The 27,130-nt window shown below is 42.3% G+C and overlaps 1 protein-coding gene across 7 annotated transcripts in view; it reads left to right on the plus strand.

Moving 5' to 3' along the window:
• The window catches only part of dctn1b (dynactin 1b), a 45,615-nt gene that overhangs the window by 15,568 nt on the left and 2,917 nt on the right, over positions 1-27,130 (plus strand). For 2 of the 7 annotated variants that reach the window (XM_056426960.1, XM_056426959.1), the window contains 23 exons: positions 96-165; positions 1,000-1,031; positions 8,888-8,908; positions 10,961-11,131; positions 14,465-14,662; positions 15,693-15,897; positions 16,788-16,866; positions 17,573-17,732; positions 18,430-18,534; positions 19,488-19,679; positions 19,768-19,884; positions 20,365-20,517; positions 20,646-20,806; positions 21,188-21,356; positions 21,956-22,024; positions 22,152-22,364; positions 23,236-23,397; positions 23,588-23,719; positions 23,945-24,073; positions 24,704-24,846; positions 24,929-25,086; positions 26,492-26,616; positions 26,914-27,100. In XM_056426960.1, coding sequence (XP_056282935.1) covers positions 96-165; positions 1,000-1,031; positions 8,888-8,908; positions 10,961-11,131; positions 14,465-14,662; positions 15,693-15,897; positions 16,788-16,866; positions 17,573-17,732; positions 18,430-18,534; positions 19,488-19,679; positions 19,768-19,884; positions 20,365-20,517; positions 20,646-20,806; positions 21,188-21,356; positions 21,956-22,024; positions 22,152-22,364; positions 23,236-23,397; positions 23,588-23,719; positions 23,945-24,073; positions 24,704-24,846; positions 24,929-25,086; positions 26,492-26,616; positions 26,914-27,100 — 3,151 coding nt within the window. Of the gene's footprint in view, positions 1-95; positions 166-999; positions 1,032-6,638; positions 7,011-8,887; positions 8,909-10,960; positions 11,132-14,464; positions 14,663-15,692; positions 15,898-16,787; positions 16,867-17,572; positions 17,733-18,429; positions 18,535-19,487; positions 19,680-19,767; positions 19,885-20,364; positions 20,518-20,645; positions 20,807-21,187; positions 21,357-21,955; positions 22,025-22,151; positions 22,365-23,235; positions 23,398-23,587; positions 23,720-23,944; positions 24,074-24,703; positions 24,847-24,928; positions 25,087-26,491; positions 26,617-26,913; positions 27,101-27,130 lie in introns of those variants that run through there. The other 5 variants (XM_056426961.1, XM_056426963.1, XM_056426964.1 and 2 more) reach the window with 5 other exon arrangements.

The following is a 27,130-nucleotide window of genomic DNA, read 5'->3' on the forward strand; positions in this document are numbered from 1 at the left end:
TGTTTTCGGAGTTCCCCTTTAACGTTGGCCAGCTCTGACAGGTGTAGCAGTGGAAGTCACCGGAGGACTTCACTAACGGTCTCACTGCGTCTCAGATCCAGCTGGTGGACGACACGACGTCTCCGGAGACGCCGGAGCCCGGCGCCGGCAAGGTTCCCAAACGAGGTGAGGAGGACACACGTCCAGGTGGTTCTGTCCTTGGTCGTCATTCATCAGCAGTTTTCTGTATTCTGTGGGAAACATTTTGCACACAGAGTTAACCGAGTCTTAAGACAATTAATGTTTTTGTTGTCATCACCACATCATACACGTATCAGTGCCTAAGCGCCCTTATGCAAGGCAGTGTAGCTCCAGCTGCTCTCACGCTGGGTTCTGCTAACGGTCTGAAATATAAATGTGCTTCGGTAACTCATTACAGATCTGGTTTCATGTTGAGTGAGCAGAGTGAGTCATCAACTCTGCACACGGTTGTGGGTGTGAATCCCTCTGCTCCGGTCCATTAAAGCTCTGAAGATGTTCTGTTGCTGTCAAACTTAACTGCAGGTTTAAAAACAGTATTAAAAAAACATGGGAAACAAATTGTCACATTTAGTCTATAATGCTTTATTACATGTTTTTTCCTTTAACAATATTTCTTTAACGATTATCAGCCGTTGGTCTTTTGTTTATTTTCCGAACTTCTCCCGGCTCCTTGCATCGGCTCTTCTACTTATACTCTATATACTCTAACAGTATTTTAACTCCATATATCTCGATTGTGTTTAAGCACGTCACACACCATTTCCCAAAACACAGTTATTTTCTGCTCAAGCTGGTTGTTCCACATCCGACTGTATAAAAGTATCTGTGTTGACCAAAAGTCATGTTGACATTAACATGTTTGCACCAGGATCTTTGTGGGATTTTACATCTTTAGACCTGGGTCAAGATGATAAACACTGATAATTATATTTACTTGCATATCTCAATTTCTTTGTTTCTCTTTTTTAATCTCCTCAGAGATTCTGGAGATGCCCAAATCCACTAAACTGGTGAGTCGGATAACGAAAAGTTCACCTGCAGGAAATCAGGAGCCAATATGGCCAGTGGCCACACACACACACACACACGCAAACGAACACACACACACACTGATGAATGACATAATGCCACACCTGCTCTGCTGTTTCCTTTATCAGAGAAATTCTTCCTTTTTCACAGGTTGTGTTGGAAGTGAAAATCTTCAAATAGTATCTTGCTTTTATTCTACAGTGATTACGTACATTTATTTTACTCAATAGTATATTTTAATTCACTCTTAAAGAGAGTAACTGAACATCTCTGAGTTCATTATTACATGTGAAGGAGGTGTAATCTCTTCGATAAGCTCTTTTTGGAATATATGCATTTACAAGGATGGAGAAGAATCTCCATTCATAAATTAAAATACAGATTTTAAACTGACATTTATAAGAAATAACATTTTCTTACTCTTAAATAATCTCTGAATTTGTGATTTTACCAAATGCGTCAAATTATGTCAAAGCAGATCAGAGCGAAAGGTTCTGTGTTCACATCTGACCAGAAGAGGGCGACGTTCACTTGTACTATTTATTTAGTGAAAGTACAGTGAGAGTCGTTACTTCACTAAAATCCAATTATTCCAATTTAACTGCTAGTTGTTTTTAATAATTAGTTGAAATTAAGAGTTTATTTGTTTTAATCGAACGTTGTTGTCACAGCAGCTTTGATTTTTCGCAGTAGATCAGTTTTATTTAACCTGAACTGCATCATATTAAAGCAAAAGATGAATAATAATAATGACATTATTATTATTATGAAAATAGTCTCATCACATATGCAGCAAAGTCAATTTCTGAAGGATAGAGGGTAACTGCCAGACTAAAATTCTCCTCAGCTTTTGATATTATTAGTTAATAAACAATAGTATTCTGTAATCCAAAATGATAAAATGTATTTTTAGTGCTCTCTTGACTTAAATCTCTGTCAAACAATAATAGTTCTGCTCTCCTGAAATCAGTCCAGATTTTATTGGATTGATTAAATGTCAACCTGATCATAATGTTATAGTAATATTAAAACATTCATTATTCTCACCCAAATTGTGATTTTGAAGAGCTCTTGGTTCTATGAAAAAACACACACAACCAAAATAAATATAATTGAACAAATATTCATGCAGTAAAGACATAGGAATCTCTTTCATATCATTTAATTCTACAATAACACTTCAGACGTGTTTGAACCATTTTAATAATATTTATTTACATGCAGTTTGTCTGAAAATGAACTGAATGAATACATGTGTGTTCAAAGTGAATGAAGATATGAAATAAAGTGTCCTGTACATTTGATTGAGGTCTTTGATCCGCCAACGAGCTGCACCGACTCACCTCAGTCCCCCGTCACCTCCAGCGTGCCTCTTGACCTTTAACCGCCATCCTCACTCCCTTCCTCACTTCCTTCCCTTCTTTCCTTCGACCACGCAGCGAGGATTGAAGCCCAAAAAGGTGGTGCATGTTTTCATGACCTCGGTACAATGGTGATGTTGTGGCGATGACTGTAGTAACCGTGGTAACCGTGGCTCTGACCAGCCTCGCTGCTGCATGACACCCGGGCCTCGTCGCTCATTCTTTAGCCCATGACCCCTCGCAGCTCACCACACCGCCCACCTGGGGTCTTGTTCCCGAACCGCTCCTGAGCGAATGAAACGAGTGAGAGGGGACCTCTGTCACCTGACCTCTGTCACCTGACCTCTCCTCCCCGTGCTCTCTGCTCCGGTCTGTTTGGCTCAGCTCTGTGGCTCTAGGCGTGTGTTTGTTTGTCTGCATGCTGAAGCCATCTTGGCAATATGCAGTCAGCTTCATCTCTTAGCTGTGTGTGAAACAACATATTACGACACCTGTGACATATACATGGGGCTACTTTGGGGTCGTTTATCTGGATCGATTAGGTTTAGGTCATTTATCAAGTGAGATTATCCGTATTTGCTTTTTTCCCTTAGTTTATGTGATTATAAATGACACATCTTTGAGTTATGGAATGTTGGTCACATAAAACAAGTCGAGACATCCATTTTTATTTTTTTTGTACACTGAAATATTAATAAATTAATCATAAAAATCACCAGATTCATTGAAGATTCAAAATTATTAAAATATAATTCTTTTGAGCCATAGTCTAACTTCTTAGTATTTTATCCGTGAAAAATCTTGATATTCAAAAAGTTTATTGTACAAAACCCTTCGGAGGATATGGATGTAAAATAGATGGATATAAAGTAGATGTGTTTTGGTCAAAAGAGTACAAGAGTACATCGATCAAATCTATGCTAACTATCAAATAATGAAATAAAGAAGTAAGAGGTCGTAGCACAGTGGTGGATTTGTGGGTGTTCAACCCTAAAATCCTTTTCTTACGTTGAGCCATTGCAGCTTGTTAATTTTGAAGATTATAATATATATATATATATTTTTTACATTCTTAGGGTCCAAAAAGGCAAAGATTCTATTCATGATATTTTATGTGGATTCATCTTGACTCGGTTTATGCCGACAGTTCAGTTTTCATCAACAATCATCCTCCGCTGACTCGTACGTGCTGATAAATGTCAGAAGGTGACCGAGGTGAAATCCGACGCCCTCCCGCCTGCAGAGAACAGACCTGCTGCAGAGCTTATGGATTTCCTGTCTACTCGGTTCTACTTCATCATCTGACTTTCAACCTCAGGAGCTCAGTTTAGGCTCAACCACCAAGGCCTGAATGTTCAGATGTAACTGAGGGATGTGAGCAGTTAAATGTCACACGGCTGTCAGGACTTGCAGGAAAATGCAAAAATAGAAAAAATCAACCTAAGTTATAGGACCAAAAAACACGTTGATTTATTATCCAGTCTTTTATTTTAAACAAAAGGTATTTATGGAACCACAAAGTGTTTAAAAGTTAATTAATTAATAAATAGATCAAAAGATGGATACATAGATAAATGAATGAATGCATAAATAAATGGATAAATAATTAAATGAATAGATGGATTAATACATGAATGAACACGTTAATAAATTAACAAATTAATTAATTAAAAAAATACAGTGTGAATCAATTTAGTAAATTAACAAAGCTCAAATTATTATTCTTTTTTCATAGTAATAAGATTATATTTGGTTTCATTTCACTGCGTCATGTTTCATGAAAGCCGAGTTGTCGTCATTAACTTTCATTGTCGCTGACAATAATAAATAGAGTGAGGGGGACAACGTGATGTAACCTTCAAATAGGACACTTTAATTTGTTTCTACTTTTCCTGATGTCAGATGCGATAAACTTCCTCTGCATCATGTTGTCTCTCGAGTTTCGCAAAATAGCAGTTGCCGTTTTGCCCCGTCGGCGCAAATGGAGCGTCGGGCGATGCTGCGTTTGTGCTTCCTGAGCGGCCACTTCATCCCCGTGTGTGTGCGTGTGTGCGTGTCCGTGTGCGTGTGCGTGTGCGTGTGCGTGTGTGTGTGTGTGTGTGTGTGTGTGTGTGTGTGTGTGTGTGTGTGTGTGTGTGTGTGTGTGTGTGTGTGTGTGTGTGTGTGTGTGTGTGTGTGTGTGTGTGTGTGTGTGTGTGTGTGTGTGTGTGTCCCTCCCTCCGTCTCCCTGGATGCCGTCTCAGAGCTGCACTTAGTCTGTGCGGTGCAGAGAAAGTGAGCGGCTCACAGAGAGAGATGTTTAATATTTCAGCAGGACGCGCATCTCCCTCCGCCGCTCTGTAACGGATACGTCTCGACAGTTTTTCTCTCCGCCTCAGCAGCCCGAACTGTGAAGTTCCGCTTCAGTCTTTCTCTCTTAACAATCGCTCTTCTCCATCAAATATTCTGACAAAAGAACTCAACCATGGTGTATTTACTTTAGCCTCATCCAGTTTCATCACAGCCATCGCAAATTATTGACCGGCCACATTTCCGTGGCCACGGTGCGAAAGTATTTGAGGTTTAAAGCTCACAGCTAATCAGAGCGTTCCCATTTAATGAATCCTCTTACGGCCCTCTCTCGCCCTGCCGAGCTGTGCAGAGAAGGAGATTAGTGGAGCAGAGGAAGATATTAGAAAAGCTCAAGGAATGAACTGACCTATTAAATCACTTTGTATACTAAAATCACCCTTTTTTTAAATTACTATGAACAGTATTACATCTAAAGCATAAACTAACGTTTTGTTTGAGTTTTTTTTCAAATCCATTTTGCATTTATTCTACTTTTATGGAAGAATAGGTAAAAGAAGCACAACCAGCATACAAATAAAGGAAAAGTCCTGCGTTCGAAACGTACAGGAAGTACCAAAAGTAAAAGTATTGTGCAGAATAGACCAGTTCAGATTCTTATTAAATCATTGGATTATAATTAGTTATATATTAATGTGTTGCAGCTGGGAAATGTAGACCTGATTAACCTGTACTATTAAAAACTTTTATTTTTTATGTAGTAGATTAGTATAAAGTAACACAAAATTAATTGAACCTTTGTAATACTTTGTTGTTGTATATACTGATATACAACATGCAATTGCATTTGTATCCATATTGTTCACCCCTTTTGACTGCACATGAGTACACATTTATTGCATTATTTAACGTGAGATTCATGTAATTAATGTATTAAACTATATGACTTAATGTGAGGAGTTAAATATGTTATAATATGAAAATAATGAGTCTGGAAATAGATTTGTTTTACTTTAATTTAACCAAGCACAAGTGTCAAGAGAAGTGTCAAGAAGCAACGTGTTATAATTAAGTTTAGGATGATGTTTTCTGTTTTTGTAATGTATATATTTTCTGTTAATTATATTTTAACCGACATTCCTTATATTTTCTGTGTGTTACTGCTGCACAGCAGTTTCCCTCGGGATGAATAAAGTTCAAACTTATCTTATTTACTTAATTTTATCTAAAATTGACCATGTCCTGTCAAAACAACTGTCACATGCTACACTGCTATAGATATATTATACAGGTAAGACATACAATAACAAATAAACTATCAAAAATAAGTAGAGGCAAAACATTTATAGTGAAAATCCTTAAAAATTTACTTTAATTCACCAAAACTAATCAACTTCTTTTACGTCCCTCTGTACATTGCTTCAGGAAGAAGGGGAGATCATTTAAAATATGATAATAATGTTTATTTCATATATTTAATTTGTATTGCAGATCAGGTGTCCTCATTGTTTTTGTCAGCGTCATTTTAATGAGCCATAAGAGAGCTCTGTGAGTGTTGCTAGGCGACAAGAGAGGCTTGCATCACCGTCACTGCTTCTCCTCTCTCACCTCCGCCTGCAGCCCCGCCCTCCGTCTCACATCCTCTCCTCTGTTTCCCCCAGTCACTCCATCTTACCCCCTCCTCCTCCTCCTGTCTGCCTGTGGTAACGGGTGGGTTGAGGAGCAGCGAGCATGGGGAGGGAGGGAGAGAGGGAGGAGGAGGCTGCACGGTGATGTAATGCGGGAGCAGGGCATTGGCTGGGCTGGAAAATCACAACAAGCAGAGCGAGAAAGGAGGAGGGGGGGGGGGGAGGAGACGAAGGTTAGGAGAGGCGAGGCGTCTCCTGCGAGCAGAAGCAGCTCGGAGGCTCTCGGCAGCAAGATGTCCGAGTCGTAAACGGGAGAGGAAGGAGAGGGAGACGCCGACTGAGGGCTCCGGCTAACGGGTTATGAGAGAAGCTGAGGAGGAGGAGGACATAAAGGAGGACGAGAGCAGGAGGACAGAGGAAGGGAGGGGGAGCCCGGGAACAAATCACTGCGGCCATTTGCACCACTGCAGCTTCCCGGCCTGAGTGCCCGTCTGTCTGTTCGGCTTCAGCTGTCTGTCTCTCCGTCCTGGTCTCCGTGGATCCAGCATCTTTCCCTCTTTCATCCCCTTCCTCTCTGTGTGTGTGTGTGTGTGTGTGTGTGTGTGTATTGGTGACTGTGTGTTGTGTGTGTGTGTCTTCTTCTCTTGCAAATATGATGAGACAGACTCCTGCACCCCGGAAGGTACAGAACTCCATATGATCGTCCTTATCTGTTAGGATGTTGTTGTTGTTGTTGTCGTCACCATTCATTTATTTTGTTGACAGAGCTGCTGTAAAGGTCATGCTTGAAAGTTTCAGTTCCTCTTCGTTTTGGTGGGAATTGCCCCTTTGAAATCATTTGAAATCTGAAGTGCAGCTGCAGCTTGTTTGCTCTTCATTTTATCATGTTATCAATTTTTGCTGAATTATTCCATGCCTGTACATGTGTGTGCAGACTCTTTTTTTTTAGTTTAGTTTCATTTGGAGTTGACTTGTGTTTCTGTCACAAGCTTGTATCTGTTATTTGGCCTCATCATGCAGAAGCCTTTCTCTTACAGGCGTAGTTATTTTGTATTTTTTTTTCTCCATCAGAGGGGAATCAAATTGTCTCACACTTGGTTGCAGAGGTAGCAAACGGGCTGCAAGGGATTTCAGTACAGCCTGTTCCCGCATCCACAGCAGGACACTCGAGAGGGCTGTCGGCTCTTATTTGGTACAGCTGTTGGCTCGGGCTGATAACCCGGCTCTAATCCAATAAACGACGATAAATAGCCGAGGGAGGGAGAGAGAGGGGGAGATCAAAATATTCAATATATTTAATGATTGAATCATCTATACTTAAGTTCCGCTTAATATTTCATGTGCATAAATTCCTCCCAACATCCCGGTAGTGTTCTTTTGAGTTTCCTGTTCAAAACAATGTAATTTGTGAGAACAGAGACGGTGTTCAGTCATCACACTTCTTATAAATAATTACAAAAAACTGCTAAGCTGAACATGCAAAAATGTGCAATTTGTCACGCAGAAATTCAAGAATTTAACAAATATGAAGCAATAAATAAACGATAAATGACGGGCTTGGCTTTAATCACAGCTTTCAGACTTTTCTAATTATCAAATTCATTTAAGTTCATTTGACTTTTTTCAAGCAAAAATGCCCAAAATAGGAGGTTTCAACATTTCTAAGTTGTATATCAGAGTAAAATCTTTTGGGATTTTGGACTGTTGGTCAAACAAAACAAGACATTTCAACAGTTAATGGAGGAAATAATCGTTGGCCCTCAAAGTCACGAAATGGGTTTTGAGGTGAGATTATTCTGTCAAGGTCAAGAATGACATTTGAAACTCAAATTTACATTTTATTTCAAATTTTCTTGATATAATTTTAATACGTAAAAATGAGAAGAAATACTGTGGAATTGTTGTCCAGCCTGACACACACAAACATGGGACCATTGATATATGATTTAATTGATCTAGAAACCATATCATTTATAAAATGAGTTATAATCAGCCAAATAAAAACATTTAGTGTTGACTTTGAACTTTCTTCTCACAATATGTTGTGTTTTAGGACGCTCTTCATGGTGAAAAGCACCGTCTCTAACCCAGGACTCTCAGGAGTAAGATAAGAACAGAGTGGATACGTCTTTGTGGTGTGCAGCCCGACAGAATTGGGGTCCGGAGAACCTCGTCTGTGAGACACAAAGCAGCCATTTAGGAAACAATGGCCGTACCAGGCTCAGTGTTCATGTTGTTGCTGCGTTTGGTCACGAGAGTGGAAGAGATGAGGCCCTGGAGACCAGCGAGGACAAGAGAGATGAGGGGGGGGGGATACAGGAGAGGAGAGATCTGTCGGGCTGTTACACGATAATGGATTCATTGTGATACTTTCCTCAGGTTTTTATTGGCAGTTTCATGCAGCCATCTCGTCCTTTTGTCTGTGATTTCCGGTTTGAAATGAACTTTGCCTTGAATCACTAACCCTGGCTGTTTGTGTCCTTCCCTTCCCTCCTCTCCTCCTCTCCTGCCCTTTGACCTTTTTCCACTTCCTCCTCTTCTTCTCCTCCCTCTCCTCAGACCACGGCCAGAAGGCCCAAGGTGAGCCCGGTCCTCAAAGTCTGCAGGGCTTCCCACCTCTATCACTTTGAATCATTTTTGTGTGTGTGTGTGTGTGTGTGTGTGTGTGTGTGTGTGTGTGTGTGTGTGTGTGTGTGTGTGTGTGTGTGTGTGTGTGTGTGTGTGTGTGTGTGTGTGTGTGTGTGTGTGTGTGTGTGTGTGTGTGTGTGTGTGTGTGTGTGTGAGATGCCAAGAAAGCCGCGACTACACATCACATGACATGACGACAAATCCATTCTATTTTAATTATGTTGGTTAATAGCAACAACATGTTTGCACATTGCTGTTTTTCTACTTTAATGTTTAAGTACAGCACACTGTACGGCTCCTGGCTCCATCAGGTGTTCCTCCAATGCAGCAGGTGTAGTTTTAATTAGTTGGTCAGTTAGAAAATAAAGAAACAGACAGGATTTTATTCTGTGATATGGGTGTAGGTCAGTTTGAGGATTATATGAATATAACATGTCTGAGCTGTTAAAGTTGAAGCTTGAGAGGAAATAACTTAATTAACTTTTTAAAGTGGTTAGATGTAAGTTAGCATTCATCGGCTCGCTGCTACTAATGCTCGCTTATTATCCTGGTTATGTGAACACGTACACATCGCGTTGCTGATCATTTCCTGCCTTGTTTGTAAGTTACATAGATAACAAAAAAGAAAAGAATATACACATTAATATATATATATAATTGTAAATATTTTTTTGGGTCATAATGTGTGATCTGTTAAGAAGCTAAATCCAGCCAGAAACTAAACCGTGTTCATCAATTGTTAAGATTGTTGGGGATTTAAAAAACACACCTGCACACATTATCGGAATCATACAGAGATAGAAACAGCTGTTCAACATCCTGAATAAGACTCGAACCAGAATGCTGTCTGCATGTAGACCTGCAGTGAGGCATCTTCGTTACGGCCATTAAAACATCATCAGACGGTCATTTAAACCCACTGGGATCTCTTCATCTAAACCCAGTGGGATCTCTTCATCTAAACCCAGTGGGATCTCTTCATCTAAACCCAGTGGGATCTCTTCATTTAAACACAGTGGGATCTCTTCATCTAAACCCAGTGGGATCTCTTCATTTAAACCCAGTGGGATCTCTTCATCTAAACCCAGTGGGATCTCTTCATTTAAACCCAGTTGGATCTCTTGATTTAAACCCAGTGGGATCTCTTCATTTAAACCCAGTTGGATCTCTTCATTTAAACCCAGTGGGATCTCTTCATCTAAACCCAGTGGGATCTCTTCATTTAAACCCAGTGGGATCTCTTCATTTAAACCGAGTGGGATCTCTTCATCTAAACCCAGTGGGATCTCTTCATTTAAACCCAGTTGGATCTCTTCATTTAAACCCAGTGGGATCTCTTCATTTAAACCCAGTGGGATCTCTTCATCGAAACCCAGTGGGATCTCTTCATTTAAACCCAGTTGGATCTCTTCATTTAAACCCAGTGGGATCTCTTCATTTATACCCAGTGGGATCTCTTCATTTAAACCCAGTTGGATCTCTTCATTTAAACCCAGTGGGATCTCTTCATTTAAACCCAGTGGAATCTCTTTATTTAAACCCAGTTGGATCTCTTCATTTAAACCCAGTTGGATCTCTTCATTTAAACCCAATGGGATCTCTTCATTTATACCCAGTGGGATCTCTTCATTTAAACGCAGTGGGATCTCTTCATTTAAACCCAGTGGGATCTCTTTATTTAAACCCAGTTGGATCTCTTCATTTTAACCCAGTGGGATCTCTTCATTTAAACCCAGTTGGATCTCTTCATTTAAACCCAGTGGGATCTCTTCATTTAAACCCAGTTGGATCTCTTCATTATAACCCAGTGGGATCTCTTCATTTAAACCCAGTGGGATCTCTTCATTTATACCCAGTGGGATCTCTTCATCTAAACCCAGTGGGATCTCTTCATTTAAACCCAGTTGGATCTCTCCCTTTAAACCCAGTGGGATCTCTTCATTATACACTCAGTAGTGTCTTTTTTCCTCATTATTTCTTCCCCTTGTTTTTGTTCTTCTTCAGCAGCCCAGCCGACCCGCCGGAGGGAAGGCGGCTGCGTCCGGCTCGGCCTCGGCCTCCGCCGGCGAGATGAGCAGCAGCGAGCCCAGCACGCCGGCCCAGACCCCTCTGGCGGCTCCGGTCATCCCCACCCTCCACTCCCCAGGAAACCCTCCGGCCCCCATCTCCAGCAAGGTCCGTTCTCAGCTCTCAAACATCACGCTGTGGTCACAGTGACAGGGAGCGGCCAATGGCCTCAAGACGAGGTGCATTCAGGAAATACAGAGAAAATACCCAATAAATGCGTTCATGTTAGATTTAACACAAGAGTTACATTGCCTGTCATCTGGAGTAAGAAGGCCGGTGACGCTGGTGTTTTGTAACACAATGCACATCGAGCCAACAAGATCACAGACGTGTTGAGACTCTTCGTGCAGCGACGAGCCGTCGGAGCGGAAGAGTCGAATCGGGTGTGACATTTGCTTTTCTGTAGCTCCTCTAAATACAGAGGCGTTTTGACACAGCTGTCAGTTTGTGTTGGTGTCATAAGAAAAAAATCTGAAAGGGCACAAGACTTTAACTGGTGTCTTAAAATTCAGAGGGACATTTAAATAAAAACTGTAACATGAATGTTCAATCTAATTAATTAAAGGGTCAGACAGTAAACTACACAACAGATTTGATTCTTCTTCTTCTTCTTTCCTCCTTCTTTTCTTCTTCTTCTTTCCTCCTTCTTCTTCCTTTTCCCTCCTTCTTCTCTTTCTCCTTTTTCCTCCTCCTTTTTCTTGTTCTCCTCCTTCTTCTTCCATGTAGAATCGCTGGCGACAAAATGTCACAAATGACCATTTAAACATTTAGTAAAGTTCTCATTGTAAGGCCAACATATTCGCTCATGTGACTTGATATTGAAGTGTTTTTTTCTTTCTTCTCACTAACATTTTAACAAGCTGTCGAAGGTGTGACTTCCAGTCTTTAATTGCCGAGTGTGAGATGGCTCTGTCGCTGTTCACAGGCTGGATGTCTTTATTTTAGGATTTTTACGTAGCGTGTGTGTGTGTGTGTGCTAAATGTGTAGAAGCACATATGTTAGGTGTGTCCTACCCGGCGACGCATGTGTGCGTCTTCATGCTGATTTCTCCACAGCTGGAGTCGCTGCATGGCAAGTGGAATTAAAGCTTCCTAATACATAAAAAGACTAGAACGGGCACTCGGTAGAGCGCATACCTTCGCATATCACAAGAGGGGTACAGTGTGGGAGCAGGAGAAACAAAAAACACCATTGCACATAAGCACATACATCTTAGACATGACTTGCAACGAGTAGGAAGGGGGGGAGGGGAGGTAATCCAAAGACTGGGCGATAGCCCCGTCATTGGGGGCAGAAGGTAACCAGCACTTTCTTCTCACTAACATTTTAACAAGCTGTCGAAGGTGTGACTTCCAGTCTTTAATTGCCGAGTGTGAGATGGCTCTGTCGCTGTTCACAGGCTGGATGTCTTTATTTTAGGATTTTTACGTAGCGTGTGTGTGTGTGTGTGCTAAATGTGTAGAAGCACATATGTTAGGTGTGTCCTACCCGCGCTTCATGCTGATTTCTCCACAGCTGGAGTCGCTGCATGGCAAGTGGAATTAAAGCTTCCTAATACATAAAAAGACTAGAGCGGCACGGCACTGGGTAGATGATATCACAAGAGGGGTACAGTGTGGGAGCAGGAGAAACAAAAACACCATTGCACATAAGCACATACATCTTAGACATGACTTGCAACGGTAGGAAGGGGGGGAGGTAATCCAAAGATCGGGCGATAGCCCCCCATTTGGGGCAGAAGGTAACCAGCACCGACAAGCAGCCAGCCCGGTCCATCGCCACCACGGGCGCGGACGACCCCCCGCCCTGTCACCCTGGGGCAAAGCAGGCGGCGTGGGATGGGGAGTGCATTTCAGTTTGTTAAGTTCGTGTGTGAATGGCCCGGTGTATCGTCCTCCCCCAGTCCACAACAGACAAAGTTCTCAGGCCACAAGATGGTCGTTGCCATGGAGATGGCCTTGAAGGGGCCTGGGGAGAAAACAACCACAGGTGTCTGTGGATAGGGGGAAGGGAATGGGAATGAGAGAGTCTCGCTTCAGTGATCTTCGGGAGAGTTGTTATTCCAGTCACGGCCTTGGGCCCGTCCTGGTAGAGGGAGCCGAAAGTAGATAAGATTGGGATTGTTTGGTCTTCCAGTAGCTGCAATTCAGTTTTGCGCACCCACTATTCTTCCACGTTCCTCCCGTTTGCCAATAGGATTTCAAATCGATCCAATTTCATTTGCAGAGCCGTCAGCTTCTCCACGATGTTGTCATTCTGACGGTTTAATGCCAAAGTCTGAGTGCCAACAACTCTGCCCAATCAATCATGTCGGGCAGCCTTAGGGGGCCTTTTAACGGCTGTCACCGTTTCCTTAATTTTCCGATAAACCAGGGCAGCGCCAAATCCAAACAGCAGAAATCCTGTAATCAAAGTTCCGAATAGGTAGATGTCTTCTACGTCCTCCACGGAGAGTGGTGCTAGGCACAAGACCCGCCACTTCACGGCCCATCACCATCGTGTATCCAGCAACATTCCCCCAGGACAGGCAGGTTCCCCAACCCGAGCTTTCTCGAGAAGATGGTGTCAGTGCGTTTAAGGACCAGTTGATTACGTCCATGGTTTTTAGTTCAAGAGCGACGGAGAGAGTCTCACAAGTATAGAGACAGACAAGACATGACGAGAGAGCCAAGCAGGAGGGAAGGTCATGGGGAGGAGAGGGGAGAAAAGCTGCGACCCGAGCCAAATCCATAGTTGGGGTGGCTTTTCTTTTCTCTCTCTTCCCTCATGTTATGCTGTCATCTTTATCCACCCTTTCTAGATGGCGCGCGGAGACGGCTTCCGGTTCTTTGTGCTTTTGCTCCTTCCTTCCGCCAAAAAAAGTTCCTCGTTTGTTTGTGTTTTTAATATGAACATTCTTTGGCAATAAACCTGTTTCTGATTCTGATTCTGATTCTGATTCTGAATTATGAACATGTTGGCATTAGTTGCATGCCAATTGGATAAAAATTGACCGCGCTATGGTAAAAAGAAGATTTTGACCTTTTCATGACCTTGACCTTTGACGCGGTCAATCCCAAAATCTAATCAAATGGTCCCCGGATAATAACCAATCATCCCACCAAATTGCATGCGATTCGGTTTAATACTTTTTGAGTTATGCGAGTAACACGCATACAAATAAATAAATAAATACACGGCGATCAAAACATAACCTTCCGCATTGAAAATGCGAAGGTAATGAACGTTGTTGTTAGATTAGAGTGAAACATGTACTCCCGATCCACTCCCTGGAACGATTCAAGAATGAACTTTTTATAAATGTGTGATTACTAATGAAATATCTCCATCTTCTCCTCTCTCCATCCTCCATTTTCAAATATCTCCCCTTTTCACTCATCGCATCCTTCCGTCGCTCCGTGTCCTCCTTCTCCTTCTCCTCGGCGTCGGCCTGCGTACAGGAGGAGGAGGCGCTGCGTGCGCAGGTGAAGGACCTGGAGGAGAAGCTGGAGACGCTGAAGATGAAGCGGACGGAGGACAAGGCCAAGCTGAAGGAGCTGGAGAAGCACAAGATCCAGCTGGAGCAGCTGCAGGAGTGGAAGACAAAGATGCAGGAGCAGCAGGCGGAGCTGCAGAAGCAACTCAAAGAGGCCAAGAGGGTGAGAAGCAAGAGACGGAATACAACACGAGATGTACAAAATATATGACTGGTGGCCAAACCTCAGAGGGTGACATGTGTAAACTGTTGGTAAACACGTTGTTTACACTTTGGGCCTGAACTCTGATACCTTGCAGTGTTGCTCAGTGCCCGAAACTATATATTTACTTTCAATCAATGTCTTACTCTTGGATCCTAAATGAAATAGTTATTTATCTTGAAAGGTTTTTTAGTTTTTAGTTTGTTTAGTTTTTGCTCTTCCTGCTAGTTTAAAAACATTTAAATTGGTTTAATTGATGTTTCCAGGTTAATGTCAATCAAATCTGATCAAACTTCAGCCACACCGTCCACACAAGAGTTTAAAATAAGGATGTTTTTCATGAACTTAACTTTGATTCTTTCTTATTTAGTTACACATATCTAAAGTTATAGTGTTATAGTCTTTATATAAACAAATATTAAAGGCAATCAGGTTTTTCTTCCAATAACGGATGAGGCTGGAGGAGACACTATTTCAACTACTATAATATTTCAACTAATATGACACAAACACACTAAAAACTTGTATACGGAATTACTATCTCCATAAAGCAGAATGGCAACCACGCTGCACTAAGATCAAATAAAACACTGACTTTTAAATGAAGAATTAACTAATTTATTACAAAACGAGCAATAAAGTAAAACAAAATAATGCATAAAGAGAAAAGAAATTCTTGCCGGTTTTAAAGATTGTATTAATTATTGTGTATTTTATTTTATTCAGTCAATCAAATAAAATAAAATACAATATTATTCTATATAATATACAAAACAGAAAGACTGAAAAGTTATAGGTAGAAGCAAAAAATGCTTATATATTCCTATCCTAAATTAATATCAAATAAATCTGAAAATAAATATAAAATAAAGAAAAAATAACAAAACAAAAACAAAAAACTATATATATATATATATATACACATGCATACATACAAAAGACCATCTAGGCAAGTTTACATAACTGACTAAACATAATAATGTGTGTGTAGGAGGCGAATGAAGCCCTGGAGGCGAAGGAGCATTACATGGAGGAGATGTCGGACACGGCGGACGCCATCGAGATGGCCACGCTGGATAAGGAGATGGCCGAGGAGAGGGCGGAGTCTCTGCAGCTGGAGGTCGACTCCCACAAGGAGAACGTGGACGAGCTCTCCATGGACCTGGAGATCCTCAAGCACGAGATCGAGGAGAAAGGTTCGGCCGAGACACGACCGCACGTTTTCTCATCCGTTCTCCACATTGTTATCCAAAACTAGTGATTGTCACGTTGCGTCCGTCGCCTCTTCACACTCTCATCTCGGCAACACTGGCTATTATTTCTGAATCGATACTTAATTGTTTGACTATTTAAGGCGGAACAATTGAAATAATTAATATGTTTTTTAAAGAATGACGCTCAAAATGTAAGCCGGCGTACGCTCTCAATACGCCAAATGTTCAAACTGTTTCATGTTTATACTGAGATTTCAGTTTGGTCATGGACATTTGGTTTAAAGTCATAGAAAAGTCCTGGAAAAGTCCTGGAAAAAACTTAAATCATAAAAGTTTTGGAAAAGTCGTGGAAATCTGTTATATCACGTGTTCATTTACGCCGAGTTTGAAATAATTTATATGTTTTTTTAAAGAAAGACGCTCAAAATACAAGCCGGCGTACACTCAATACCCCAAATCTTCTACATTTTTCATGTGTATACTGAGATTTCAGTTTGGTCATGGACATCTGGTTTAAAGTCATGGGAAAGTCATGGAAAAGTCATGGAAATCCATTGGTCAAAATGTGTAAGAACCCTGTTATAAATGTCAAGGTTGTATAAAATGGATGAATTATCGAGCCGCTCATCGGTGAACTCTGATTTATTAATGCTGCCTTTGTTTTGTTCATCCTGGAAACATTTGTTTGGTTTAATTACAACTGCAGCTCACGGTCATCAGAGCCAATTTGTTTAATTATAACTCGTTGTTGTTCGCTGACCTACATTAGAAGTCATTCTTGGCCTTTTTTAAACCGCTGGAGAAAGAAAGGACGTTTAATAAGAACCACGGGATACTGGAGAGCTCAGTGGTGTTTTTTGGTTTCCTCCCAGGTTCGGATGGCGCTGCCTCCAGTTACCATGTGAGACAGCTGGAGGAGCAGAATGGGAGGCTGAAGGAGGCGCTGGTCAGGTGTGTGGTGATGAGTCATGAATGCCTCTGTCATGTTGCTTCATTTCATTTGACAATAAATAGAGTAAAGAAAAGTGAAGAGATGGAAATACGACAAAATTCTTGATTGAGATATTTTTTATAATTTATTGAAATGGTATTTATATTTCTTTATATATATACTTTCACATCAACAAAACAAAGATTCACAATCTTAACAACACAACAAAACATACAACAATAACAACAATATGCATTTACCTAACAAGCTCTGAGAGGCAAGTGAGAAAAAGGTATTCTAATGAATTCTGTCCTAAATCAGATCTTAATGATTTTTTATTCCTTGATTGTGACTGAAAAAACTGTGAAAACGGTCTTTGTCAGCATCATATTTCTTTCCTTTTAAGTTTCTTGAAAAATTATCCTGTGAAACAGATGTATGGAATATATATTCAAAATAAAGTGTTCACTTAAATTGATCTATTAGGTGTCTAAAAATATATAGTTTTCCCTGATAAACTCCACTTCAAAACATCTGCACTATCCCTTTAAGTCATAAAAAACAGGAGAGAAAATGTAAATGACGAAAAAAAGGTTTGCAGTGTCGTAGTAGTCGAACGCCGTATGGATTCCTGTGTTTCTTCTATTCACATTGTCTTCATCACAAAAGGTTTGGCTACTTCTTCCCGATGCACATCTTTCCGCTCTGTTCTCTCTCGTGTCTCAGGATGCGCGACCTGTCGTCGTCAGAGAAGCAGGAACACGTGAAGTCGCAGAAGCAGATGGAGAAGAAGAACGCGGAGCTGGACGCTCTGAGGAGCCAGAAGGAAAAACTGCAGGAGGAGATGACGCTGGCCGAAAGGACCATCGACGAGCTGAAAGAACAGGTCGGTGCTCTGATGGCAGAGAGCTTCGGGGTCCGCCGGCATCAGCATCTTGTCTGACTAGTTCTGCTGCCTCCAGATGAGAGGATCTTTTTCAGGGAGCGTATTGTTATCAGGGTTCGTACGGTCATGGAAAACCTGGAAAAGTCATGGAATTTTTAAATGGTCATTTCCAGTCCTGGAAAAAACTTAAATCACAAAAGTTTTGGAAAATCCATGGAAATTTGTTGTATTCACATGTTCATTTACGCCTAGTTTGAAATAATGAATATGTTTTAGAAAGAAAGATGCTCAAAATATAAGCCGGCGTACGCTCTCATACTGGCGGCGCAATTTTCTTTTTTTCTCCCGCAAGTGAACGCACCTTAACTGGAAAGTTCGCTGGCCATAGCTCGGGAAGAAAATGTTTATTCTTTTAATCAAAATATTGTCTCTTATTCATTTGTTTCATTTAATGTATACTGTAAGCTTTGGAATTCACATTGTTTAAAAACTAAATGATCTCACTTTTTCATGTATAAACCGAGACTTCAGTTTGGTCATGGACATTTGGTTTAAAGTCATGGAAAAGTCATGGAAAAGTCATGGAAATCCATTGGTCAAAATGTGTAAGAACCCTGTGTTATGTGAACTTTTAAAGCTGATGTTGACATAACGAGCCGAATAATAACGACATCGACGACGACGTGCTTCGCTTCAGGTGGATGCGGCCTTGGGGGCGGAGGAGATGGTGGAGATGCTGACGGAGAGGAACCTGGACCTGGAGGAGAAAGTCCGGGAGACGAAGGAGACGGTCACTGACCTGGTGAGTGGACATCATCGGTTCATTGAGTTTAAATTAACTTCAATATGAGACATGGGGGAAATTAGGTTGCTTTAATAAAACACTAATGACTAGAGTCTGGTGCTCTTCGCTCAGCATCTCTGTGGGTAGTAACGGGACCGTAGGAGGTGAGAGGAAGACAAAGTGGCGCCGTTTGCTCATTTCATATACGGAGCCAAGTCATTCATGCATGTGCTTCCCTTTGTTTTGTTCAGTTACTTTTTGAATTATGATTTAAATATAAAGGCCACATGTTGAAGGTACGATTAGTATTTAATAGTCCACCTGTCATGCATTGACCTTGGTCGGAACACATAACCTTGAGGGCTCTGTCATTGTCTCGGGCAAAAGATACTTTATGATAAACCAACAGATACGTGTGTTTTTGTTTCTAGTTAAAAAGCTAGAAACTGGGAGTTTTATTCGTTTAACATTTGGCTCTCTCACCAATAGCACACAAAATGAACACACTAAGAATACTACTGTAATAACGTCACATTATATATCATCATTACCTTCGCATTGAAAATGCGGAAGGTTATGTTTTGATCGCCATTTATTCATTTATTTATTTGTATGCGTGTTCCTCGTATAACACAAAAAGTATTAAACCGAATCGCATGAAATTTGGTGGGATGATTGGTTATTATCCGGGGACCATTTGATTACATTTTGGGATCAATCGGGTCAAAGGTCAAGGTCATGAAAAGGTCAAAATCTTCTTTTTACCATAGCACGGTCAATTTCTACCAAATTAGCATGCAACTAGTGCCAAAATGTTCATAACTCAATGCCCAATCTTGTGATATGAGAAGGTATGCGCTCTACCGAGTGCCCATTCTAGTTTCTGATGTTTTAAACTGATGACTTGAGCCATCACATCATCACCCAAAGCATCGAGGGAGTCGACGAGCTCCGTTGTCTCCTCCGTCCAGGAAGCTATAAACGAGATGAACGACGAGCTGCAGGAGAACGCCAGAGAGACGGAGTTGGAGCTGAGGGAGATGTTGGACCTGGGCACCGCGAAGGTCCGAGAGTCGGAGAAACACGTGGAGGCGGCGCAGGAGACCGTCGCCGATTACCAGCAGACCATCACAAAGTACCGCGAGCTCACGGCTCATCTGCAGGTACGCACACGGGGGAACACGCGGCGGTTTACTCGTACGCGGTTCTGTTCTGCTCATCCTCCTCTTCCTCGCGTGCGTCTGTTTTCAGGAGGTGAACAGAGAGCTGACCAGCCAGCAGGAAGCTTCAGCCGAGCTGCAGCAGCAGGCGCCGGCGGAGCTGTTTGATTTCAAGATTAAGTTTGCAGAGACGAAGGCCTACGCCAAGGTCAGTCGAGCCGCCGCGTCCGAATGATGAGTTCTGAGTGGTGTGATGACGTTAAATGGGATTCAGTGTCGACCGGAAATAACTTTTAAAAAGTTTTCTTTTGGTTTTCTGTGAGTTTAGAGGTTGGAAAGTTTGAATTTAGATTTTTTTTAAATTTCTTCTGGATCGGCATATCTTTTTTACCTTCGCATTGAAAATGCGGAAGGTAATGTTTTGATCGTCGTGTATTTATTTATTTATTCATTTGTATGCGTGTTACTCGCATAACTCAAAAAGTCTTAAACCGAATCGCATGAAATTTGGTGGGATGATTGTTTATTATCCGGGGACCATTTGATTAGATTTTGGGATCGATCGGGTCAAAGGTCAAGGTCAAGGTCAACATCTTCTTGAATCGCATTACATTTTGTGGGATGATTGGTTATTATCCGGGGACCAAAACGATGTGATATTGATTGGCTCTCCGTTGTGTTTCTTGAGGCGATTGAGATGGAGCTGAGGAAGATGGAGGTGGGTCAGGCCAACCGACACGTGTCTCTTCTGACCGCCTTCATGCCCGAGTCCTTCCTCCGTCACGGCGGAGACCACGACTGCGTCCTGGTGCTGCTGCTCATCCCCAGACTGGTCTGCAAGGTGAACACCGTGCGGCTTACTGTTTTGAGTGTGTCCTCCTCCAGATATGGATTGTTCGATCAGAAACCTCAAATCAATACTTTAAACTTTTGAATGTACCTTATTTGCGTCCGTTTGCGTGTCTGCAGGCCGAGCTGATCAGCAAACAGGCCCAGGAGAAGTTTGACCTGAACGAGAACTGCGTGGAGCGAGCCGGGCTGAAGGGCGCCGTCGGCGAGCAGCTGAGCTTCGCCGGCGGTCTGGTGTACTCGCTGAGTCTGCTGCAGGCCACGCTGCACAAATACGAGCAGTACGTCTCCTCGCCGCAGAAGTAGAGCAGCAGTCTGAGCGCTGAGGCGGGACACGCGGGTTCACCTCGGCTGCATTCGATCACGATCCGTAAACCCGGTTGCATCCCGGTCTTCTCCTTCTGTGGAGTTTGTTCTGCACACGACACTTCGTACAGTAAAACTTACGTTTTTGTGACACTCGACACATCCACGAATTCACATTTTACTTTTTGCTAGTTCCAGTCTCGAGTGAAGAACGACGGATTGCATATTGTTGTTATCACACGACTTAAAATTAAAACTGCGGAACTTTTGGAAGTGGAAGTAATCGATTACACAACTACAGTTGAGGCTGTTGATGACCGTGTGTGTGTGTGTGTGTGTGTGTGTGTGTGCGTCAGGGCTCTGTCTCAGTGCAGTGTGGATGTCTATAAGAAGATCGGCTCTCTGTACCCGGAGATGAGCGTCCACGAACGTTCTCTGGATTTCCTCATCGACCTGCTGCACAAAGACCAGCTGGATGAGACGGTCAACGTGGAGCTGCTCACCAAGGCCATTAAATACTATCAGGTACACACACACACACACAGTTAGATTTTTTGTCTAATTATTTCAGTTTCATCTAATGCAACACATTTAAGAAAAAAAGGGATATATCTACCTAGTATTCCTTTAGTTTTTTACAGTTAAAGCTGAAACAGTCGATTAATTTACAGTGATATGAGGTGATAATCGAGAGCACACAAGCTTGCGTGGCCGACTGTAGTGCACCATGAAACACTGAGATCTCAAACATGAATGGGAATGATTCAGGATTTAAAAACAAATCCGCTTTATAAATGTTTTATGGATGAAGAAAGTGTTTGACCTCAAGGACACACACAATGATTTCTGGTTACAAAAAACCCACTAAGTGTAAAAATAAGTTTTTTTGATTACAAGTAAACTCCACAGGGAACCTTTAAGTCACTTCACATCCCGTAGGAAAACCTTACAGGCTACACATCTGGGTCATGACAAAACATTTGTGATGTAATGTACTGCAAACATAATGTTCTTCGACGGTGAAGTTTGTATTGCAGCGTATAAGAACATCACAATGCCAGTGTTGATCTGCTTCTGATAACATAAACATCTTCCACTCATGTACAACATGACTGGTCTCTCAGCACCTGTACAGCATCCACCTGGCCGATCAGAACGAGGACTGCACCATGCAGCTGGCGGACCACATCAGAGTGAGTACCAACCCCCCGACGGGCCGACGGGACTCTGCGAAAACACAAAACACGGCCTCTTCATTTAGCGGCCTGAACGGAGGCGTCTCCACCGGCTTAACGTCCGACCCCTTGTGTCCACGTTCAGTTTACCCAGAGTGCCTTGGACTGCATGGCGGTGGAGGTCGGTCGCCTGCGGGCGTTCCTGCATACGGGTCAGGAGAAGGCCGACCTCGCCGTGCTGCTGAAGGACCTGGAGACTTCCTGCAGCGACATCCGACAGTTCTGCAAGAAGATTCGCCGCAGGATGCCGGGAACCGACGCGCCGGGCATCCCGCCGGCGCTCAACTTTGGCCAACAGGTAACCACGGCAACCGAACCTCCTCGCTGTCCGCTCGCCGTCTGATTTGTCTCTTTGGTTCACGTCAGAGCTTACTTTACTTTATCATGTCGGAAGCATTCCATGAGATTCTATGAAGATTAATCTATATATATATATATATATATTAAATATATTTATTTATATTTGTATGTATGTATATATATATATGTGTGTGTGTATATATATATATATCCATATTTATATGGATATATATATATATATACAGGACTGTCTCAGAAAATTAGAATATTGTGATAAAGTTCTTTATTTTTCTGTAATGCAATTAAAAAACAAAATGTCATGCATTCTGGATTCATTACAAATCAACTGAAATATTGCAAGCCTTTTATTCTTTTAATATTGCTGATTATGGCTTACAGCTTAAGAAAACTCTAAAATCCTATCTCATAAAATTTTAATATTTCCTCAGACTAAGTAAAAAAAAAGATTTATAACAGCTGAGTGTTTGTCAAGGCTCAGGAAACCCTTGCAGGTGTTTCGAGTTAATTAGACAATTCAAGTGATTTGTTTAATACCCTACTAGTATACTTTTTCATGATATTCTAATATTTAGAGATAGGATATTTGAGTTTTCTTAAGCTGTAAGCCATAATCAGCAATAAATCAGAATAAAAGGCTTGCAATATTTCAGTTGATTTGTAATGAATCCAGAATGCATGACATTTTTGTTTTTTTAATTGCATTACAGAAAATAAAGAACTTCATCACAATATTCTAATTTTCTGAGACAGTCCTGTATATATCCATATTTATATGGATATATATATATATATCCATATTTATATGGATATGTGGTAGAATTTGAGTCATGTTGACCTTTGGCCCGCAGGTGTGCGACACCCTGTCCGACTGCAGGAAACACCTGACCTGGGTGGTGGCGGTGTTGCAGGAAGTGGCGGCAGCTGGAGCTCAGATGATGTCGCCTCTCGGCGAACAGGAAGGGCTGTCGGCCGTCAAACTGGAGGACGTGGCATTCAAGGCAGGAGAGCAGGTAATGCACTGTGTGGTTATCTGCATTGGAAACAACTCTGAACAACAAAGATGAATCCAAAACAAAAACAATCCGTCTAACGATTAGACAACTGGAAGACATTTTGTATTCGTAGCACCGTAACTGTAGCAGACGCACAGTGAGCAACACGCACTGCTCTGGGTATTGACGAGCATACCGCCGTTTTCAGATTTATGGATCCCAGGGCGCCAACCCCTACGACTGCATGCGGCAGTCCTGCGCCATGGTCATAGCAACCATGAACAAGATGGCCACCGCCATGCAGGAGGGAGAATACGACTCGGAGAGGCCTCAGAACCAGGTGATTCCGTCGAGAGCCATCTCTGAAGACGTCTCTCGAAACTACATTTCATTTAGCCGATTTCCTCCAAAGTGTCTTACGTTCACACACCGGAGACACGGACACGGGGAGCAATTTGGGGTCAAGTGTCTCGCTCGAGGACACATCGACACGGGCGAGCGGAGCCTCTCCTCGACGCGGAGGCGGCAGGTTCAGGTTCTGACGCTGTGCTCGTTCACCCGTCAGAACCCTCCGCCCGTGGACCTGCGAGCGGCGGCTCTTCGAGCTGAAATCACCGACGCCGAAGGTCTCGGCATGAAGCTGGAGAACCGAGAGACGGTCATCAAAGAGCTGAAGAAGTCCCTCAAGATCAAGGTGTGTGAACCGACTCTGCTGCTCCTTCTTTCTAGTTTACATTTATTTCTCTGCCATTGTGATCAAACCAGAGCGGGGTAAAAAATAAAATGAAATGACTCATTCCTAACTAACACTAAATACAATCTGTATCCTCAGGTGGTTTTATTTACGAGGATAAATGTTCACACCTGTCCAGGGTCTGAATGATCGGCTCAAATGCATCAATTGCAATTTTTAAAACAGCAGGAATTAAGCAGCGAATTAGAAAATGTTATTTTATTCTTTCAAATAAATAACAAAACATGACTATTTTAGTTAATATTTCATATTTTTATTTTTTATTCAAAGATACCAAACGTTCTGTAACTCCAGGCTGAATATATCAACACTCACTCATCCAAATGATGAATCGATCAGTCCCCAGAAAATCTAATTGGCAGATTAATCAGCAAGGACCAATGTAAACATGTTTATTGCATGAAACGTGTGTGTGTGTGTGTGTGTGTGTGTGTGTGTGTGTGTGTGTGTGTGTGTGTGTGTGTGTGTGTGTGTGTGTGTGTGTGTGTGTGTGTGTGTGTGTGTGTGTGTGTGTGTGTGTGTGTGTGTGTGTGTGTGTGTGTGTGTGTGTGTGTGTGTGTGTGTGTTCAGGGGGAGGAGCTGAGCGAGGCGAGTGTCCGTCTCAGTCTGCTGGAGAAGAAGCTGGACAGCTCCTCCAGAGACGCAGACGAGCGCGTCGAGAAGATCCAGACCCGACTGGACGAAGCCCAGACGCTGCTGAAGAAGAAGGAGAAGTAAGAACCGACGACTCCGACAGGAAGTCACGCCGCCGCGCTCTCAGACTACAGCTGCGCCGCGTTGTCTTCACCTCCGCAGGGAGTTCGAGGAGACGATGGACGCCCTGCAGGCCGACATCGACCAGCTGGAGTCGGAGAAGGCCGAGCTGAAGCAGCGGATCGGCAGCCAGTCGAAGATGACCATCGACGGGCTGCGAGGAACCAGCCCGTCGGGAATCGCCTCCATCGTCACGGGAGGTGAGCGGCGGGACAACGACGCCACGTTTACATCGACAACAAGCTTATTTTAAGACTAAACGTCTCACTTTTAACCTCAAGTCCTCTCTATGTCCTCCTTTGTGTCTTTACGTGACTTTTTCTTCTCAATCTCTTACTTTACCTTCTGCAGAGGAACAGAAAGGTATCGGCCTGCCGCCGGTCCTGCATGTGCATGTGCACGCTTCTTTCGTGACTAATTACATGTTAGATACGACACGCCTGTTTTATTCAGGGTTTCTTAGTTAAAAAGCTGATTTACAGAAGTCTTAAATATCTTTCGCATTTTTACCTTCGCATTGAAAATGCGGAAAGTTATGTTTTGATCGCCGTGTATTTATTTATGAATTTGCATGCGTGTTACTCGCATAACTCAAAAAGTATTAAACCGAATCGCATGGAATTTGGTGGGATGATTGGTTATTATCCGGGGACCATTTGATTAGATTTTGGGATCGATTGGGTCAAAGGTCAAGGTCAAGGTCATGAATAGGTCAAAATCTTCTTTTTACCATAATTCAATGCCCAATCTTGTGATATGCGAAGGTATGCGCTCTACCGAGTGCCCGTTCTAGTTGGCAAATGTTTTTGTGTCCGATTGCCGGCTCTCGGTAGCCGATGCAAACCTGCTACTAAAAGTGTGATTATTCCTGTAGATTACAGGCTCGGGGCCTTCAGGCTGCAGCACACACTGTATGTAATTGATAAATCTGCTGCTTATTCAGAGGATTTAATTTTATCATTAGAAGTTATTGTTATATTCTGCTGGGGAAGCTCTGAAAATGTGCTAATCAATACATATATTTAGGCCTCATTGTCACTTCTGGTTTTCCATCGTACTTCCAGACAGGACGGTTTGAGCGTTGTTTTAAAAGCTTTAAAGTTGTGTGTTAAACCTCCAGAAACCCCGTTATTTACTTATGTTACTTATGAAAGTTTTTACATGTCTATCTATCCATTAGAAAAACATTGCATGAATTTGCATCCTCAGGCATCTTAATCCATATTTATATTATCTTTACAATGTCCGCCGTAATTATCGATAATAACGCCAGAGGATCAAACGAATGACGATGGTTTGACGGGTGGAAAACGTTTATTTAGTTTAATCTGCAACAATAACGTCCGGTTAAATAAACACGTCACAGGATTAGTATGTAACGTGTCAATGTGCAACAGCAGCTGTCCGACACACGGTTCAATGTTTAACTCTGAGAGTTAGTGGAGAATAATGAATTAACATGTTTGTGCTGAAGTATGCACACTGGAAAAGTTCAAATGTTGCCGCTGTAAACAAATAGTAGTTTAGTTTTTCATTTAAAGTGAGATTATAAAAGATGGCTCCACATTTTTGGGTTCACAACGTTCTCCTGCTCTGTGACTCCAGCAGCCAGCGTGATGCCCGGCGCCGGTTCCGGCGTCCAGGTGATCGACTCTCCTCTGCTGACTCAGCAGATTGAAGCTCAGAGATTCTGCATCAAACACCTGAAGAACGACAACAACAGGCTGAAGGTACGAATCCTCTGTCCACCGCCTCACCGCCACATCACACAAGTTCAGGGTGAACCGTATCATAATATAGCCAAAGATTTATATTCTGGAGTCTTAAATTGTACATTAAATACCCCGCATTGATATTTCAAATACAAATAAACAAACTAATAAAGTTTGCGTTTAGTTAATGAAAAAAAAGTTGAACTGATAATGAATCTTTTGTCTTTGAACATGAGTTAAAACATTTAAAATCCGTGTCTCTGGTGTGACTATCTAATTTGCTGGTGTTCTATTCTTGTTCATTGTGTCGCGCAGGCTGAGAAGATGCGCGCGCAGCTCGCTGCTCTTCCCCCTCTTCACGTGACCAAGCTTCCCTCCAGAGACGGCGGGCGCCGCGAGGTGCTCTCTAGCGCCCTCTACCGGAAGACCGACCAGCTGCTGGAGACGCTGCTGCAGATGAGCGCCAACGTGAAGGTGGTGGACATCACCGGGAAGTCTCCGGGTGCGCGAGTATTCTACTGTTACAATTTAA

Source organism: Pseudoliparis swirei, chromosome 11 (genome assembly GCF_029220125.1).
Source record: "Pseudoliparis swirei isolate HS2019 ecotype Mariana Trench chromosome 11, NWPU_hadal_v1, whole genome shotgun sequence".
Lineage (NCBI taxonomy): Eukaryota > Metazoa > Chordata > Actinopteri > Perciformes > Liparidae > Pseudoliparis > Pseudoliparis swirei.